The sequence below is a fragment of the Sorex araneus genome, chromosome 9 (assembly GCF_027595985.1).
Source record: "Sorex araneus isolate mSorAra2 chromosome 9, mSorAra2.pri, whole genome shotgun sequence".
NCBI lineage: Eukaryota > Metazoa > Chordata > Mammalia > Eulipotyphla > Soricidae > Sorex > Sorex araneus.
The window spans coordinates 41,695,489-41,715,845 of NC_073310.1; the positions used below are offsets into that span (position 1 = coordinate 41,695,489).

At 39.0% G+C, this 20,357-nt stretch overlaps 1 protein-coding gene across 17 annotated transcripts in view; it reads left to right on the forward strand.

Annotated features, from left to right (window-relative positions):
- CDC42BPA (CDC42 binding protein kinase alpha) overlaps nt 1–20,357 on the forward strand; it is a 334,917-nt gene that overhangs the window by 241,774 nt on the left and 72,786 nt on the right. For 12 of the 17 annotated variants that reach the window (XM_055146925.1, XM_055146926.1, XM_055146934.1 and 9 more), the window contains 5 exons: nt 635–759; nt 11,444–11,549; nt 12,495–12,643; nt 15,249–15,340; nt 17,080–17,156. In XM_055146925.1, the coding sequence (XP_055002900.1) occupies nt 635–759; nt 11,444–11,549; nt 12,495–12,643; nt 15,249–15,340; nt 17,080–17,156 (549 nt within the window). Of the gene's footprint in view, nt 1–634; nt 760–11,443; nt 11,550–12,494; nt 12,644–15,248; nt 15,341–17,079; nt 17,157–18,513; nt 18,562–20,357 lie in introns of all 17 variants that reach the window. The other 5 variants (XM_055146929.1, XM_055146933.1, XM_004605432.3 and 2 more) reach the window with 2 other exon arrangements.

Consider the following 20,357-nt stretch of genomic DNA (forward strand, 5'->3'; position numbering starts at 1 on the left):
TGGTATAAATTTTGAGATGTCATTCCAGGAATTCTAAAATTTTGAGTAGGGTGATACGGATGGAGTTAAAATTTTAACTGGATGGTAACTTTGAGGTCTGGAGGCTTCTCTGCAGCTTTTGGCTCTCTTCCAAGATTTGTTTGTGAGTCTGTGTCATAGCCATTAATGACCTTAAATGGCACTGGAATCAGTTTGTGGACGTGTCTACCAAACTCCCAGAACTGGGAGATGAGTGGAGACTGGCCATCCCTAACTCCGTGAGAGCCTGGAGATTTCAGTCACAAAACCTGTATTCCTGAGTTTTTCAACAGATCAATTTCTGAATGAGTTTGTCCAAACTGTGGGTGGAGCCTGGCCTTGAGCATAATAGCGATTGTGATATGTGGATGTTTTCAGCTGCCAGGACTTTGTTTGGGTGTTGGTGGGCTCACCCACCCCTCTCTGATGTGCCCCAGATGAGACTTAGCCTAGTGCAGGGTCCAGAAGCATCTCAGCAGTTTTTAGATTTCTTTCGAGATTTATTTACTCCCATGGTCTTCTGATAACTGCCAGGAGTGATCCCTGAGCACCACTGGGTGTGGCAAAAATGCAAATAAAGTCATGTGTTTTAAATGCCTTAAAAACTATCTTTCAGCTTACCACTTTGTATGAGAACTTAAGTATTCACAACCAACAATTAGAAGAAGAGATTAAAGATCTTGCAGATAAGAAAGAATCAGTTGCACATTGGGAAGCTCAAATCACAGAAATAATTCAGTGGTGAGTACTCTAAAAATTCTTGGAAGGGGTGGAGATATGGGCACTTGATCATTGTATGACTGAAACGTAAGCACGAAAATTTGTAAGTCTAACTATACCCTCACGGTGATTCATTAAAAAATAATAAATAAATAAATAAATTTTAAAAAATCTTTAGACCTGTGGTGAAATTGGTATGAATTCGAGGAGACTACCAAGAAGTTCTTTATCTTACTTTTGTCTGGAGAGATAGTACAGCGTATAAGGTGCTTTCTTTGCATGCAGCCAACCCAGGTTTTATCTTTGGCATCCCATATGGTTCTTTGAGCACCACTAGGAGTAATTCCTGAGTGCAGAACTAGGAATGACTCCTTTTGCATTGCTGAGTATGGCCCCAAGACAAACAGAAAAGTTATCCTGAAAGCTTAATTATATTACTGGTCTACAAAATTTTACTGTTCTTTAGTCTACTGTTGTTGTTTTTTTCTTCTGTCTTATCTCCATTGAATAAGTCCTATTTTAGTTTCAGAATTTATTTTTTATTAGAGTAATTTGTTTGTAAGAGGAAAAAAAAATTTTAAAGGTACAATGTTGGTACACTATAGCCACCATCAAAGTGACAATATTTCTGCACCAACATCTATAAAATCCTACCCATCTGCTCCTGCCCCAAACTCAAAACTGTTTTGAGTATAAGGGTTTGTTTCATTGGTTTGTTTTCATTTTATTCTGCAGTCTTTGCTTCAGTTCTTTATATACCACATATAAATGGGATCATTCCTTGTATGCTTTTGTTCTTTTGACTTATTTTGCTTAACATGACTCACTATATTTGCATCAATGTTGTTCTATTGTACCAATGCCTTGGGCCACCAGATCCATACCAGGCAGTGCTCATGGGACTTTGCAGTGCTGGGAATCAAACCCGACCTAACTGATCCTGGCCTCATTTGATGCAAGACATGCTCTCTGGTCCTTTGAATTATTTTCCAAGTCACAAGAATCAAGTTCATATTTTTTTTGTTATTGGGCCACACTTAGCTGTGCTCAGCACTTATTCCTAGATCTGTACTCAACGGTCAGTACTCATGTGGCTCTGGGTACCAAGTGGGGTGCCAGGAGTCTAACCTGGGTCAGGTATGTACAAAGCAATCACTATACCCACTGTAATTATCGCCCCAGCCCCATTATACTATATGATGATTAAATGAAGAAGTTCTTAATGAATTTCCTTCCTAATGGGCCAACATATTGTTAGCATTTAATGAATATCAATTATTTGAAGGAACTTGGGAGGAAAGTTTTAGATATGCCAGAAGAACAAAATAGATCTAAGAGATCTATACTAAGAGATAGTATGGGGGCTGGGGAAGTGAGTTTTTTTTTTAAGGTTAAAGATGAAAATAGACAAATAATAATGGTTTTTAGTAGAGTTATATGAAACCTGAATCCTTTTAGAACTTTAATGGCCTGAGTTTATAGTTCGCTGGGTTTTTTCTTTTTAACCTTTATACTAGTATTTTTTTGTGACCAAGAAAAGGAGATAGGTTTAATTAAAAGTTGAGAATTTTTGAAAGGCCAGGATGGTAAGAGAATATTAATGTGTTGAACATGTAAATTAAAAACAAATACTGTTTTTTATAAAAAGTTTCAAAAAATATAAAGCAGTTTTTTGGAAGTTAATTAATTTTCAAAGGTACTGAAACACTTTGGACTTCATAGGTTCCAAAAAATGTATGTAAATCAAGATAGCTGTAGTAGATTATTATCTAGTAGATGAACAGAGGAATTGAACCTAGGTCGGCCACATGCAAGGCAAATGCCCTACCCGCTGTGCTGTCGCTCCAGTCTACTTTTATACTATATGATGATTAAATGAAAAGATTTAGTCTTTTGAAAAAAGTGGTCACTACTGTCAAAAGTTTAAAAGGAAACAAGAAGCCTCTGACTATCAATATTTGCTAAAGTTGTTTTACTTTTTCTTCTTTTTTTTCTTTTATTTTGAGTCACACTCAGCAATGCTCAAAGAGTACTGAGTACTCCTGGCTCTGTACTCAGGAATTATTCCTAGCAGTGCTCGGGGGACCATATGGATACCGGGGTTGAACCCAGGTCAGCCTCGTGCAAGCAAACAACTTGCCCACTGTACTCCAGTCCCTGGGTAATTTTTCTTTTAAAGTCACTATAAACCATATATACATAGATTCAATATAATCTCTATCAAAATTTAGACAACATTCTTCAAGGACTTAGAACAGTCCATTTTAAAGTTTATTTGGAACTATTAAAAGCCCTGCATAGCCAAAACCATACTGAGACACAGGACACTGGGAGGCATCTCACTACCTAGTTTGAATCCCTACTATAAAGTCATAGTAATCAAAACAGCGTGGTACTGGAATAAAGAAATACTTTGACCAGTGGGTTAGAATATAATATCCGTGGATAAACACCCATATATTTAGTCAGCTAATGTTTGACAAAAGATCTGAGAGTCTGAAATGGAATAAAGACAACCTTTTCAAAATGGTGTTAGGAGAATTGGGCAACCACATGTAAGAAATTAAAGCTGGACCCATATCTCATACCATATGTAAAAGCCAGCTCAAAGTGGATCAAAGGCTTTGAGATCAGACCTAAATCTATAAAGTACATTGAGGAAAAGATAGGCAGGACACTCCAAGAGCTAACTCTCAAAGGAGTTTTCAACACTACAGTGCCATAGACAAAGGGTACAGAATCAAAACTAAACAAATGGGACTACATCAAATTTAAAAGTTTTTGTATGCCAAAGAAGTACAAGTTAAAATTAAACAATAACTGAATGGGAGAAAATATTTGCACGTAGCACATTGGATAAAGGGTTGATATCCAAGATCTATAAAGTTCACAGAGATCAATAACAACAACAACAGACTATAAAGAAGCCCCATCAAAAACTGAGGAGAGAAAATGAACAAACACTTCTTTGAGGAAGACCAACAGATTTTAGTAGACTTTAATCTTTGCTATTTGTTGCCTTATTGACTTTTTAAAAACAAAGTGCAATATTATAACGCACATCCAATTTTTGCATAGTATTCTACATTAAGCTAAACTAGAGTATTCTTCATTTTTAAGAAGAATATATATGTTTTCATAAGGCAAATTAATAGAATTCAGTTAATAATAAACTTTGATAGTTGTGTCTAGAATTTCCCTGTGTGTGTGTGTGTGTGTGTGTTCATTCTATGTGAAAAGAGTACTAATTCTTTGGCTCAAGTAGTTACTAATCATCAGGTATGCGTACCTTAGACTTCCCTATACCTGACATCTGTCATATGTAGATACTTGATACCTGTCACATGTAGATATCTAAAAGTTCTATAAGCCTTTTCCATATTGTTGGAAGGCTCTTTTATTTTCTGGGGGAAAGTGGAGGAAGGGAGGGAGGTATACACACTTGGTAGTACTCAGAAACTATTCCACACCTCTGTGCTCAGGAGTGACCCTGACAGTGCTTGAGAAGACCATATGCAGTGTTGGGGATTGAACTGGGTTGGCAGCATGTAAGGCAAGGAACTTCCACCACAAATACCTTATTATCACTCCAGCTCTGAGTGTAAAAGACCTCTCAAAAGAGGGTATTTAAGACGGGGGCCAGAGGGCCAGAGAGATAGCCCCATGGTAGTGTGCTTGCTTTGCATGCAACAGACCTGGGTTCAATGCCCAGAACTCCTAATGACCCTCTGATCCCCACCAGGAGTAAGCACTGAGCAAAACCAGGTGTGGCTTAAAAAAAAGAGAGAGAGAGAGACTATAAATTTCTGTCACTTTTTTTAATGACATAATATTGTATTGTAATATAAGTTTTAGGTTATATTATTAAAATTCAGCATTTATATTTACTATATTGTTTTCCACTATAAGTTCTAATCTAATCTTGTGGGGTCCCGTCCTGTCCCGCAGGGAGGACCCCTCGTGGGGTTAAGGAGGGGACGTAACCGAATGAACAGACGCAGAGCCAGAAGGAGGAGGAGAAAGAGAGAAGAAGAGTTTATTCACAGCAGTTACAATACTTATACCTCTTGGTGGGAGGGGGGTGGTATGCATGCTTAGACCCCCATAGGAACAGTAGTAGAATGTTGATCAGGCATGGCCTTTGGCTAGTGAGACAAATGGTGAAATGATAAGATCACAGGAATCCCAAGCAGCCTCCGGTTGACTAGACGATAAGAGCCGGACTCTGTAAGATGGCTCCCTACATCTCCCCCTGTTTTGTTTTAAATTAAATGTGGTCAGGGGAGGCATTGTCCGGTATCCCTTGTGACACAAAAACTCCATTTTTGCAGGGAGAGGAGGGAAGGGATGATCAGGTCTATGCAGGGGGCTCCTCACAGGCCCTATCAGTCCCCTGGTCTTGGAGCAACCTCTATGCTATACCGGAATACCTCACAGGGAGCCGTGCCCGGGTATCAGCCCTCCCTTGCAGTGCTTTGCCTGGCAACCTGAACCACAAGAATAAATCCCTGGGAGCCCGGCATCCTCAAGGTAGAGAACTAGGGGGGGATGAGGTTTGAATCTGAACGGAGATATAAGCGTCCTGCAAATCAAGCCAATGGTAGTGAACCTATATAGGCTCGACTTTAATACCAAATAAAGCTGAAGTCTTCATAGCAAGGGAGAAAAGGACTCACAGATAAACAAAGGAATGGGAGTGACTCGGGAGCACTTTGATGGATGTGACTCATAAACCTAAGCTCCTAGTGGCAAGGGGGAAAGGACAAACCAATGATATCCAATATCTCCCGCTTTTCTGTTTACAAAATTACAAAAATTTGAAATAGAAAGAGGAACAATTCCAAACACAATACAGTCTTATAAATTGTAGTAAAATTTCAGTCCGACCCTTGGCCAGAGCAGTGCTTGTAGTAGTAAAGCGTCCAATTGTCCTGCACTGTCCAAGGGTGAGGCAAGTCACCAATGATGAGAGTCAGTTAGTCCCATTCTGAAGAAATGAAGTGTCTGGATCAAAATTGAAGAGTTGTTTCTGCAGCAGCAGCAGTAGTGGTCACAGCAATGAGTCCTAGAGGAGCAGCTATAGGAGTCTGATGAATTTCATGAAGTACTGGATCAGGCAGGGAGCACTGGAACAGGAGCATCACAACTTCTGTCAGGAGTCCTTCAGCAGAGGAATGCAGCCATTCTCTGGTCAGGTTCACTAGCAGTCATATCTGTGCAACCTAGCTTATGTTTGGAAAAAATACTTTTTAAAGTTATTAGAGGCTTCGACCATTGGGGTTTGGTACATCTCCACGCCTGTGGATAAAGAGACAGAGGAAAAGCTCCAATACAAATGGATATCCTAGAGAGAAATGAGAAGGTGTTCCTGTTAAAAGTCATTCCTTCCTCCTTTGGAAACTGAGGCACCTGTGAATTCCAAGGAAAGGGTAAAAGTAAAGAATTATTAATCCAAAATATGGGGTCCTGGCGTTTTCCATTCTACAACCTGTAAAAGAAGGATACAAGGAATGCTCTTAATGTGGCCTTGTGATATGATAGAGGAGCTAGAGGCCTTTGCTGCAGGCCCTCTGATGCAAGCTCCTCCTCTGGTTTCCTTGTGACTTCCAGCTGAAATCAGCTTGGTGATGGCTTGTGGCTGGAATTTGGAGGGTTGTAAAACTGCAGAGTTCTGAAAGTTAAAGCAGGCAGATGAATTCAGCTCCTGATGGAATGCAAAACGGGACCCAAAGTTTCTTGGTGGGGTTGTCTGTTGAAAAAAAAAAAAAACATAGCCTTTTCCTCGAGTGAGGAGTCTCCCTGCTATCCAATTTCTCAATTTTAATCCACATAGGAGAATTAGTAGTTTCCTGAGTCTGTGCATTTTCCTGAAAATGCCTTTCAGCTGCTGTATATGGCTCTCCTTAAGGTAAATTTTAAAAGTTTAAAGTGAACAGTGTCAAGGACAAGGAGTCAAACGGGGCATACCTCCTTTTTTTTTTTTTTTTTAAACTGTGCTCAAGTCATAGATCCAGTCAGACCAGAATGAGATCAGATAAGAGTAATAAAGGAAAAGGAAAAAAAAAAATTCAGAGCACTTTTGTAAAACAGCTTGTAGCTGCTGAAGCAATTTTTGAACTATAGTGTTTGATGCATTTAGAGACATAGTCATAATACCAGGGAAGAAACCAACAGCATAAACTGAGTTTGAGATGATATTAGCCAGCCCTGGCACATGGGCAATGAAAAAAACCAATGTGGCAAGTTACAGCCTTCATTGGAAGCTCTTTTCTGGTATCCAAAATAACCTGCTTCATAACCATGCACACACACAAGCAGAAGTATCCTAGTGACAATGCCTTCTGTCCCTCACCAGACTCAGCATCTGTAGTGGCTGAGTGGGTGAGCACCCAGGAATGAGGCATCTCTGTGCCTCCTGGGTCAATAAGCAATTGCCGAGTGGGAGAATAACCACGTACCCACTGGCCCTGAAGCCGTTTTCCTAGAGGTGGCATCTCATGAACTAGAAGTAGAAGTTCACTTCCCCAAAAATAAAACTGTACCAGCCTGAATTTTTGAATAATCTTCTTTGGAAATAGCATATCACCACAGGTTCTGATAAAAAACTTAAGATTCAGTTGTCCAGACTGAGTTCCTGACTGATGGTCTTTGGAATTAAGACTAGAAACTAGACAAGGCTTTCTCCACCTCTGACCTGACTGAGGCCTCTCAGGGTAGCTGAGCCCTTTTATACAAAGTTCTGCTTGGTTTGCCAGTGCAAATTCACCAATAGACACAACTCTTTGATTCCAAAGTTCCTTGCTTTTATCCTGGCTCAAAACCTGTTGCCCATTAGGTATAGAACTCAGCTCCGCATATCCCATACTCGGGATAGCTTCCTGTTCCCTGAACTCAGCCGCTTGTCGCTGAGATTCTAGATGCACTCCATGAGTGGAGTCAGAGATTGGCGACGCCTTTACCTTCACTGTCAGGAAATCCTCCAGACAACCATGAAAACCTGATGTGCTGCTTGCAAGGTTCACTTGCGCAAGCTCCCTTTCTACCTGGGGGCTCAAATCTTGTCCCTTTACACCAGAATTTAATATGTCGGGACTCTGAGTGGGGCAAATGGTAACTGTATCAGGACAGGGAATATCCAACACATTGCTCCCTGCAGTGGCTGGTTGTAGTGAATCTATTGACTGGAGCTCTGAAGCTCCACACTGGGGAGAAGGGCTGCAGCTGGGAACATCCCCTGGTTTTGCGGGGCCTGGGGCTGGCCCCGAATCAAGTTTCCCGGCTTGGCCTTCTGGCGGCACTCTGATGCCCAGTGGAAGCCCTGTTTGCACTCAGGGCAAAGAGTTTTAGGCCTGGGCTGTGATTTTTTATTGGGACAGTTTTTTTAAAAATGTCCAGGCTGCTGACAGCCAAAGCACAGCCTGTCCTGGCTGTTCACTGGTTGAATGGCAAACTGTTTGAAGGCCGCCCCTATAGCAAGCCCTATTTTTTGGGCGGTGGGATCGACATCGGAGCATAGCCGGATGTATTCTGAAAGGGTCTTCCCACGCTTATGGGGGCGAAGTGCGGCCTGGCAGGTGGAGTTAGCATTCTCATAGGCCAGGTGGCGGATCAGCTCATTATCTGTCTCTTCGCTTCCCATAAGTTTTTCAGCTGCCTCTGTGAGGCGCCCAATGAAATCACTATAGGGCTCATTAGCTCCCTGATGAACCTTGGCTAGGGATGTTACGACTGACCCTTTAGAGGGAAGTCTCCTCCAGGCCCGGAGGGCAGCGGTTTGTATCTGAGCAAGTAGCCCTGGGGGAAATTGAGCCTGCACCTCGTTAGAATCAAATGGTTCTTGACCCTGAAATTTAGCAAAGACCCAGGATGAGGAAGAGCCTCCTGCCGAGACATTGCCGTGCGCCATATCTTGGCATTGATCAGAATAATCTGCTTTCCACAAGAGATAGTCTCCTCTACTGAGGACAGCCTTAGCGACTGAGAACCAGTCGTTTGGCGTGAGCCATCCCTCACTAAGGGAGTCCAAAAGGCCAAGCGTAAAGGGAGCAGTAGGGCCGCAAGAAGAAACAGCAGCCTTTAAATCTTTCAGGTCCCCAAATTTTAATCTACTATAGCTTTGGCGGGTTGGTGCCTGAGGAGTTACGTCCTTAGGAGGATTTTCCTCTCCAGCGTGTGCCCCTTCTTCAGGCAGATCAGCCTCCTCCGCTTCTCTATCTGAGGAATCATCATCGGGTGGAGCCGTGGCGGAGGTGGGGTAATTGGGGGCCCGAGAATGGGACCTGGTAACTGGAAAAGCAGCCACGGGTTTTAACGCTAAAGTGTGGCGGGGCGAAGGAGAGACCGAGCTTTTCTTACTAGGTCCTTGAGAGGGGGCAGAAGGCTGCTGGGCACTTACTAGTTCTTTATCTAGCTGCCTTATTTGAGTCAAAAGGTGGACATATTCCTGCTTCTGTTGTAGGACTGCGCGTAAGGCAGCAGTGTCCCGGGTGAGCTGGCGGACTGCCTCACTGGTATTATATGGGGAATTAAAAAAGGCAGTGGCATGGGACAGATAAGGGGGTGGCTTGTTTTCCAACGAGGGCCAAGGGGCTGAGGGCTGATTCCTCGCTACCTCATCTTCCTGGATAGCCCCGTCCTCTGGGGGTAAGAATTCGGGTTCGGGAGGAGAAGGATCAGGGATATCAAAAATCACAGGATAAAGTTTTGGAGGTGCCTCCGCTCGGGAGGGCTCAGGTAGGGGGGCAGAATGGTCAGAGTATACATTAGTAGAATTTGAGGAGTCAGCCTTCTGCATGGAGGGGACCTCATCCCCACAAACTAAGGGAGCCTTGAAATTCTTATACTTTTTCCTTAGAAAGGTCTTGGATTCAGAAACCAGGTGCTGATTCTCTGGCTGTCTTTTTTGCGGCTTAAGAGTCTCATTTATTAAGTTCCAATAAAAAAAGGCGGAAGTAGGAACTTTCTCAGGACCAAAACATTTATAATAATCTTCCATACAATCACCTACTCTGGCCCATTTATTTTTACTAATAGTCCCCTCCTGAGGGAACCCGGGGCAAATATCTTTTATAAAGAGAAAAAATTGCACTAGGTCTTTTTTCCTTACTTTTACTCCACGGTCTTTAAGGGAGTCTTTCAGGCTATTGATAAAGAGCTCCTGTTTAGAAGGTTTTTGTCCCATAATTCTAGGGAGTAAAAGGGCGGAATCGGAAAAGGCACCGTTCAAAAAATGGAAATAGCAGCTAGGATAAAGATAGCTAGAATAAAGATGCAACAAACGGGGAATTCCCAAGGGTGAACACAGGTGAAGGAAACAGAGGATAAGCAGACAATAAAGCAAGAAGAGAAAAGAAAGGGTCACTGGTAGGCTGTTTCTGCCAACTCGACAGAAATGAAAACACAGGACAAAGGGGTTCAAGCCTTCCGCCAGTAACTGCTTCACTGGTAGGCTGTTTCTGCCAACTCGACAGAAATGAAAACACAGGACAAAGGGATTCGACCTTCCACCAGTGACTGTCTACACTGGGAGGTAGTTTCTGCCAACTCGACAGAAATGAAAACACAGGACAAAGGGATTCGACCTCCCGCCAGTGACTGTCTACACTGGGAGGTAGTTTCTGCCAACTCGACCGAAATGAAAACACAAAAGACACAAGAACAAACCACTCAAATGCATGTCTGGCCGGTGAGGAACTTAGCCATAGTGGATCAGCCTGAGAGGTGACTTGCGGCCGGTGTCTAAACTAGCACCACCCTAGACCATATGTTCCTCGTGGAATCGCAGACAGCCCAATCGGACTCCGTAACCTTAAAGGGATCTTAAGGATGCCAAGTCGTGGAGCCACAGACTCAGTACAAGGACGAGGACGTCCAAGACTGCACAATCACTCACACAAACACACAAGACAAGGGAATTCAAGCCTTTCCGCCAGTGACCGTCTCGTCCTCAACACGAGACTGTATTCAAGCCCGGTCCCATACCAGGGTGTGCGCCAAGAGAGAGGCGACCCTCAGAGACACTCACTTTTCCGTGAATTCGTCAGCCGACGTGAACTTGACCGGGCGTTCGGTGGTCCCCTAGTGCCCCACGCTGGGCGCCAGATGTGGGGTCCCGTCCTGTCCCGCAGGGAGGACCCCTCGTGGGGTTAAGGAGGGGACGTAACCGAATGAACAGACGCAGAGCCAGAAGGAGGAGGAGAAAGAGAGAAGAAGAGTTTATTCACAGCAGTTACAATACTTATACCTCTTGGTGGGAGGGGGGTGGTATGCATGCTTAGACCCCCATAGGAACAGTAGTAGAATGTTGATCAGGCATGGCCTTTGGCTAGTGAGACAAATGGTGAAATGATAAGATCACAGGAATCCCAAGCAGCCGCCGGTTGACTAGACGATAAGAGCCGGACTCTGTAAGATGGCTCCCTACATAATCTTATGATGCCTTAAATAATATGTCATAAGAGCAGATCAAAGGGTTAGTATGTGTGTTTGAATGCAGGGTGTCAGGGAGCCCCAGGTTTGTTCCCCAGCACTGTGGGAGGCACCACTGGGAATGACTGCCAAGCACCAAGACTGGAATAACCCCTAAATAGTGCTGAATGTGACCCAAAAAACAAAATAGATAAAACAAGATAATATATTGCCTTAAAGTTTTTCTGTTTATTTTACTTTTGTACCTTATATCTCTCTTTGTTTGCATATTTTATAGGGTCAGTGATGAAAAAGATGCACGAGGATATCTTCAGGCTTTGGCTTCTAAAATGACTGAAGAATTAGAAGCATTAAGAAATTCCAGCCTGGGCACTCGAGCAACAGTAAGACCTGCCATTTTGCTTTGAGGCTTGTTTTGAAGGGATAGTAGATCCTCAAAAAAATCAATCTTTTTACAGTTTCGGGAAGCAGACATATCCAGGGTTGCTCAGGGTCCATACGCAATGTCAGGGGTAGAAACAGGGTCAGACTCATACAAAGCAATCTCTGTATTCCTTGAACTATCTCTCCGACCCTCAAAAGAACATTTCTTTGAAGGTGGGATGGGGGTGCCGTGGAGGGGTTGAACTACACTGCTATGCTCAGTTCTTACTCTTGATCTTGCTCAAGAATTGCTCCTAAAAATTGCTTAGGGGACCATGTGTGGTGCTAGGAATCAAAACTCTGTTGACTTCATGCAAAACAAGGTCTTACTCATTGTACTATCCATCCAAGAGAGAGAGAGAGAGAGACAGAGAGAGAGAGACAGAGAGAGAGAGACAGAGAGAGAGAGAGACCATTTTTCTAGTTTGGGGACCACACCCCAGTAGTGGTCAGGGCTTACTCCTGGCTATACACTCATGGATCTCTCCTGACAGACCAGGCCCTTATCTGAGTACAAGGCAAGCACCTTACCCATTGTACTGTACTGTCTCTCCAGGCCCCCCCCCAAAAAAAAACATACAATCTGATTATGTCAGTTTGTTTTGGCTTTTGTCTACCCTACAATATGATGAGAAACCTGAAAATTCAAGACTTTTCCATTTTAGGAAATTATAGCACATAGATGCTTAGTTGTTTGTGATTAGTCATTATTGGTAATAACTATAACAAACTCATTATTTGTGAGTCTAAAGTTATTTTTAGATTTAATGAAAAATAATTTTTTCACAAATGTTTCCATTTTGTTCTTTGAGAAAGGTTGCACCTCTAAGTAGCTTGAAAATTCACTTGTGTTATGAAATTTAAATGTTGAGAATGGAGCTAAGACACAGTATATTATTTCATAGGATATGCCATGGAAAATGCGTCGCTTTGCAAAACTAGATATGTCAGCAAGACTAGAGTTGCAGTCAGCTTTGGATGCAGAAATAAGAGCTAAACAGGCCATCCAAGAAGAGCTGAATAAAGTTAAAGCTTCTAATATTCTAACAGAATGGTAAGATTGAATAATGCAATTCTTTTGTTGTTTCATTTTTTTCTGGGGAAAAAGGGGTGCACATCTACTAATGTGGCCCCAAAACAAAGGCTTACTCCAAGTTAGTGAACTTAGGCCTAGCTCTGTGCTCAGAAATCACTCCTGGAGAAGCTCAGAGTATGGGGTGCTGGAGACTGAACCAAGGTTGGCTGCATGCAAGGTAAGCACCCTACCTTCTGTGCCTTCTCTCTGCCCCTGAATAATACACTTCTGCAAGCATAATTTCAAAATTGTTTCAAAACTATTTGGAGAAAAATTGCTTGTTTAGTTTCTTTCCTAAAGGTTGGTTTCTTCTTCTTAGATTTTTTTTTTTTTGGTAAAGAAGATAGTTTTGGGTTTTGGGGTTTTGTTAGTTTGGGGGGGGTGTTTGTTTTTGTTTTTAGTTTTTGTTTTTGTTTTTATTTTTTGGTTTTGTTTTTATTTTTTGGTTTTAGGCTGCTCTCAGTGGTGCTCAGGGGTTACTCCTGGGATTACACTCAGGAATTACTCCTAACCCATGTCAGCCACATGCAAGGCAATTACCCTACATACCTACTATACTCTTGCCACAAAGCAAGATGGTTTTTATCAAAACATTTTTTAGAAATTATTTCACAAATGTATATTACCAGGACCCTCTTACCCACCTGCCTGCTATTGTTCTAAATCCAGGAGAGAACAAAAAATTCTGATCTGCAGGTTTTCATGCAGATTCTCCCCTTTCAGATGTCCTTCTTCACTGTAGTAACTTCATTGTCACCATCTTATGTTGCTAAGTAGATAGAGGGGGTGTGGAGGGGGAGAGGTAGACGTAAGAGAAGAGTGTTTCCACCTCTGCATGACGCATCCCCACCACTAGCACACAGGGAAATGCCTGGCCTAGATCAGGGCAGTCCAAATTGCAGCACAGGCAGTGTGGGTCTATCACTTTTCCCGCATAGAAAAGAATTTCAGGAGGAAGTGAAATAGTGAAATATTTTTTATGGAATGAAACTTGCTTGAAAATATGTGAGAGGAGAGGAAGAGAAATATGTTTAAGAGAGAACATAAGTCTCCAGAGTGGAAATCGACAAGCAAAGACACATAGAAACAAGTGAGCTACATGTTCAAGAGAGGATATGGGCAGGTTTGAAGAGCAAGCCAGTTTTCTCTTATTTGAAAATGAAGACCAAAAACATTAGAAGACTTGAATATGAATAGTTGCTTTTAAGCTTTGTGTGCTGTGATGGCTTTACATATAGTCTTGTTTGCCTCTGAGATGTCCATAAGGTATAATTAATAATATTAATTAATGATATATTACTTTTACCCTTATTATCAAATTTAATTGACTTTTCATTTTTATCCCATTAGATCCTAAATCCTCTCATACTCAAGGATGTCAAGTTTGTATCAAGTATCAAGTTTGTCAGTAACCTACAATCCTTAATGTTTTGAATCCAATTTGATAACAGATATTATACACCCCAGTAGCATTATAAGCTTTTTGTTTTAAAAAAGTTCATTTGTAAATTCAGCATTATTTACTCAAGGGTGCTTGGGTGACATAGAAAAATGAAAAAAAATTCTGAAGAATATGTGTTGAACTATAGTATGAGAAAAATTAATGAATGTCATTATCTGTGTTATAATTTGGAATAAGTCTAAATTTTTCTGTGTTATAATTTATGCCTATGGCATATAGAATGTATCAAAGTTTTTTTTTTATAGTCAGGTATAAGTCAAACTGATCACACTGTGACCAGAGATTGAAAGACCCCCAGTATAAAATGGCCACTCAAGCAGTGGAGCTGCTTGTTCCTTGGCAGGGTGCGGGGGTGTCTACATGACCCTCCTCTGGGGCTGCTGTGGACAGCCATGGTTTACCTGCTCTGATCTCCCATCCTGAAGGGAGATGAGAACAAGCGGCCATAGATAGATTGTAGTGAAGAAAGGAACTTCAATAGGATGACTTAAATAAAATGTTCTTGATTGATTAAATAAAAATACTAATGTAGAGTTTAAAAAGTCAAACTGAAAATTATATAAAGTGACTTACATGTTCCTCTTTCATAGTTCTTTATGAAAGAATTCTAATAGAATTAGAAATTGACCTTTGACTTCATGACTTTAAAATCCAGGATTAGATCAAGGATTGCAATTCCCCCTCCTTTTTATTTTAAAAACAATCATTGCTGTCATTTGGATAACATCATTACAGTAGTTTTAACATTTATGGTTTTGATAGATAGACTGAAACTTACTTCACCACCAAAGTGCCCAAGACTCTCCACCATGTTGCTTGTCATCTGCCATATACTAAGTGTTTTAAACTTTGCAGATCACGTAGTGTCTATTGAATCAGCTCAGCTTCAACAGCAGCTATAAACAGTATGTCAGTTAATGATCCTTGCTTTGTTCCAGTGAAACTTTATTTTATGTGTATATAGAGTGGCAGACTGGATTTGTCATTCCTGCAGGAGTAGGTTGTAATTTCCTAATTTAGTGTGACTGACAATTGCACCAGCTACGTATATGGCTCACTAACCAGAAATAAAAATAATCACATTTTCCCTCTCTCTTCCCTCCCCACTCCTTGTTATTTTAGTAAACTAAAAGAATCAGAGAAGAAGAATTTGGAACTACTTTCAGAAATAGAACAACTGATAAAGGACACTGAAGAACTTAGATCTGAAAAGGGTATGAGAATGTGTTTTTATATCACTTGGGTAGTTATGGATACTTTTTTCCCTCCCTATGAAAATTAGCATAATTTGTACATGGGAGAATGGTTTGCATAATAATTTTGACTTTCATTTGTGGATATATATGTTTTTAACACAGACGTTTGATTCATTCAGTCTAAGTGTATGTGTCATAGTCATAGACTGTAGACTGGTCGCATTATAAAACTTTAATATCCGTTGTTTAAAAGTTTTGTAATTACAAGAGATTAAGCTAATCTAGTATTAAAAGGACAATGATAAGAATTGTTTGGACATTTCTTTATGTTCTTCCATGTTTGATTCTTGAATTGCTTGCCTTGTGGAATTTCCCAGGATTTATTTCCAATTTCCTGAAGATGGTGCTTAAGCATTTTTTTATTGATGTAAATACTAATTCAGTGTTCGATAACTTTATCACATGAACTTCTTAAACTAGATTTCCATAATCTGGGCATTAAGAATGTATATCACTGTATCACTGTCACGGTCACTGTCATCCCGTTGCTCATCGATTTGCTCGAGTGGGCACCAGTAACATTTGATATGCCAAAAACAGTAACAAATCTCACAAAAGAATGTAAATATTTGATAAAAAATAAGCTCTAAATGTTAGCAGGATTTTTATATTTAGTACTAGAAGTTATCTTTCCTTCAAAGTCAGTATTGCTGCCTGAATTTGCAAATAGATTTATGTTACTATTACTGAGAGATTTCTTGTTGTTTCCCAGTTTTGTGACACACATAGCTGTTTGGGTCTCTGTTTTGGAGGAAATCACATAAAGGAAATATAGTATTCTTTACTCCTTTAACAGTATACTTTCTGCTAGTGACAACAAAGGGTTCATTTATTAACTATCTCCATTATCTAGAACAGTGTCTGGCACTAATTGGTGCCAGAGAAATACATATTGACTGAGTAGATTTCTGAGCATGTTGCTTTAACTGGTAACCACAATCTATTACTAGAGAATAATATGAACAGCTCATAATTAGCTTTTGTCAGTTCCTGAGAATATGGAAATTTAAAAATCTATGCTAGGTTCTTTTTTCTTTATTATTTCTAGTATTTATAATTGTGACAATGCTTTATGAATTTTTTAGAAATTATGCATTTAAAGTTATGCCATAGCCAAGAGATAATTTTTAATTTTCTGAGAAAAACTAGGTTTCAGTCTTCATTCTATCATTGAAAGAATAGTTAATATCCAATTTATGTCTTGATAAAAATTGTTTTATAATTAAATGTACTTATTGTATAACTACATTATGTCCTTCTAAAACATTATTTGTATTAATACATACTGTATGCTTAATAGAATATTTCAAATCAGAAGGTTTGCTGATAAATTAGCTTAGGAAAATAGACTTAACCAGCATCCTACTTCCTAAATTTTCTCAAGTCTACCAAAAGACTTCTTGTGCTTTTTAAGATGTACTAAATGGACAAAGAAAGAAATTGAAGATCTCATGTAAGTCAAGAGCAAGTTTCATTCTCCAACTTCATGGAGACTGATGTAGTTTAACTAAAGTATATTCTAAGAAACAATAAGGTATTTTAATTTATTTTAACTTGTAGAGTTAATAGTTCTGATCACCTTTGAAATACAGCATTTTGTAAATAAAGTTTCTTAAGACTAAGATAGGAAAGGTTATCCATGAAAATTAGTTTTGATTGTTAATAGTTTTAAAAAAAAAGTTGCTGCTGTTTTCTAGGTATAGAGCACCAAGACTCACAGCATTCTTTCTTGGCATTTTTGAATACGCCTACCGATGCTCTGGATCAATTTGAAGTAAGTATTTAGTCTTTCAAATATCCTCTGTTGACCAATTTAAAGTTCACTTTGTGATTTAAAATTCCTATTTAATAAAGTGTTTTATTGCATTCCATATAAGAGGACCTAGAATCTTACATAAAAACGTACTGGAAGAGAACATATTCTCCACTGTTGCAGAAACCATAAAACCACATTTGTATTTAAGAAAACACAGAGCTGTTATCTGATTATTTTTTCCTCTGAGAACTAGTAAGTGCAGATCAAATCCTAATTTTTGAAATAAATTTGACACTTTTATCAAAGCAGAGAGCCACACTAAATAACGTGTCAGAGCCTACATAGTAAGATACTGCTGGTTCTGAATCCAAATCACTTCAGCTTTTTTAAAATATACAAAAGGGAAAGGAATACTTTTTGTTTGCTTGCTTTAGGGTCACACCTTGTGTTGCTCAGGGACTTCTTCCAGATCTGTGCTTCAGGATCACTCTTGCCTGGGATTGAACCAAGGCCCTCCTGCATACAGAATATGTGTTCAGAACATTGGCTATATCTTGTCTCCAAAAAGAATACTTTTTGCTTTTTTTTTTTTTTTTTTTTTTTTGCTTTTTGGGTCACACCCGGCGATGCACAGGGGTTTCTCCTGGTTCTACACTCAGGAATTACTCCTGGCAGTGCTCAGGGGACCATATGGGATGCTGGGATTCGAACCCGGGTCGGCCGCGTGCAAGGCAAACGCCCTACCCGCTGTGCTATCGCTCCAGCCCCCAAAAAGAATACTTTTTAATAGAAGTATATAGTGTAGTAGGAGTGTAAGCGTATAGTAGTAAAAAAGGCAGATTTCATAATATGTGGTATGACTGTGGTATGACTGTCATTCTTTAATATTTGTTTTTTTCTGAAAATAGATCTGCAATATAAAGTAAGTTTATGTCTCTGAAAGTTTGTTAGTAATTCTATGCTTATTTAACAGATAACCGTATGTCTTTCTGAGAGATGCTGTTAGGTGCTAGAAATAGTTATAACTGAATACCCAAGCCTAAAAGATCTTACATTCCAGTGAGAAAATTAGAGATAGATTGTATTGTTTATTTTGGTTGTTACCTTTTAAAATGTTTATATTATTAGTTATTTGCCATGAGCTTCATTTATTACTTTTTTGGTGTTGCACATAAATTATATTTTATTTTTTTGGGAAAAATCATTTTAAAAAATATTGAGTTTTTAAGTTTCTTAAAGAACAATAATAGTGACTGCTTTACTCATTTGTTTATTTGAATTAATGTTCTTTGCCTTTCAATTGTCTTATAAATTTTTTATTCTTATTAAATTGCTTCATATTTTCTATTTTTTTATTGCTGTATTCGTTAAATAGGATTCCTTTTCTTCTTCCTCATCTTCACTGATTGATTTTTTGGATGACGTAAGTCTTTGATTTTCAAACCAATGCATCCTTCAGTAAAAGAGATCAGTGAATTGATATGAATTTGCCTCGTAATTCAGTTTTAGAAATAAGCACCCTTGATCATTTGTGAGGCAAATATGCATCTTCCTTAAGTTTGTCATTATTAAACATAGTAAAGTTAAAGAATACTTTGAAAAGTGCTCTGGCAATTAGATGATTTATATTTCAATTTTCAGTACAGTTCTAAAGACTAGAATATCCTTACTAGTAATTGAGACTATATAAATGTGTAAATAATGCTTGTTTTTCTTCCTCATGGATATTTCTAGTCCACATTCCCATTTTCTTCATATTACCATTGAATTTCTTAGATGTGAATTTTCATTGCTATAATTAGAAAGTGACATTTTAAATGAAATCTTCCATTAGATTTTACCATAACAATTGATTTAATGACAACAAAATTACTTTTCTAGAAAGTGATTGATACAGAATCTGTGTATACTCTATATGAACTACTTTATTAATTTGCTCTCACATTCATAGATTTTTATAATGTAAAATTCCTAATGCATATAATTTATTTCTTTTTATAGAACTACCTGGTATACATTCTGTCTATGCCATATTAAATGGCACAATAATTACTGTCATGCAAAATGTTAATATTCTGTTGAACATTCAATCTTAGTAGTAATGAAAGATATAGTGGGTTCAAGTGAAACACTATTTATAGAATTGTTTTTAAAGTCAGGGAACTTCTTTAAATGTTTTCGTCCTTGTGTTTTGTTAAACATCATTTTTATTTTCAAAGAAATATTTAGCATAATTTTTCACTAAAGAAAAATCTTGATTCAGAGTTTTAAAAATTATTTCAATAATCTTAATGTTTGCACCAGAATATTCATATTTTCATTCTAAATTTTTCTTGAAGCAAAGAATTATACTATTTAATTCTGCAGTGTGATGAAAAGTCTTCTTTATATATGGTATATTTCATGTTATAATCTACTGTAAATATTCAGCATAGTATATCCAAAAAGGTATCATTCACCTGAAAGAAATTAGAAGAATGTGTTTGAATAAGTTCTTTTAATTGTTCTTTCCACTAGAAAAACATTCCTTTCTAACATTTTCTTTTTTACACTTATTATTCCCTTTCCTCCCACAAAACTCCTGAATGTTAAATATAATTGTGTGTATTTTATCAAACGGGTTAACTTTTCTCAGAGAAGATTCTGCAGGAAGGGATGTGTCCCCAGGATCCTGTCGAGCACACACTCTCTCCAGTGCCACCCCCAGCTATGGTGACTTAATTTCTCATTTTCACTTTTCCTCCAGGAGACTTCTTCATCTGCAGTTACTTAACCTAAATTCAGTTCAAACAAACAATGATATTCTATAGCCATGCAAAGACAAACTATAAAGTAAAAGGGTTTGTGTTTATAAACCCTATAAACCTGTTACCCTTAATAATTTAGACTGCAGCTCTAAAAGGCATATTTCTTTCATCTACTTCCTAAGTTCTTGTCTTCCAGTTTATTCATTAACTACTCAATTGAATTAATATTCTGCCTCTAGATGAATCATTTGGAGCAAATAATCTTAACAGGGTTAATGATAGAACCATCTCGTAAAGTTGCTTGAGAACTAATGAAGATTCTGTTAGACTCTCAGTAATATTCCTGTATGATTTCTTTACTTAGTGTAAACTAATTCCCCTTCCTACTTTTGGTTGTTGGTGGGTGACTGGGGTGTGCCAGACCCAGAGGTGCATGAGCTTACTCCTGGCTCTATGCTAAGGGATTACTCCT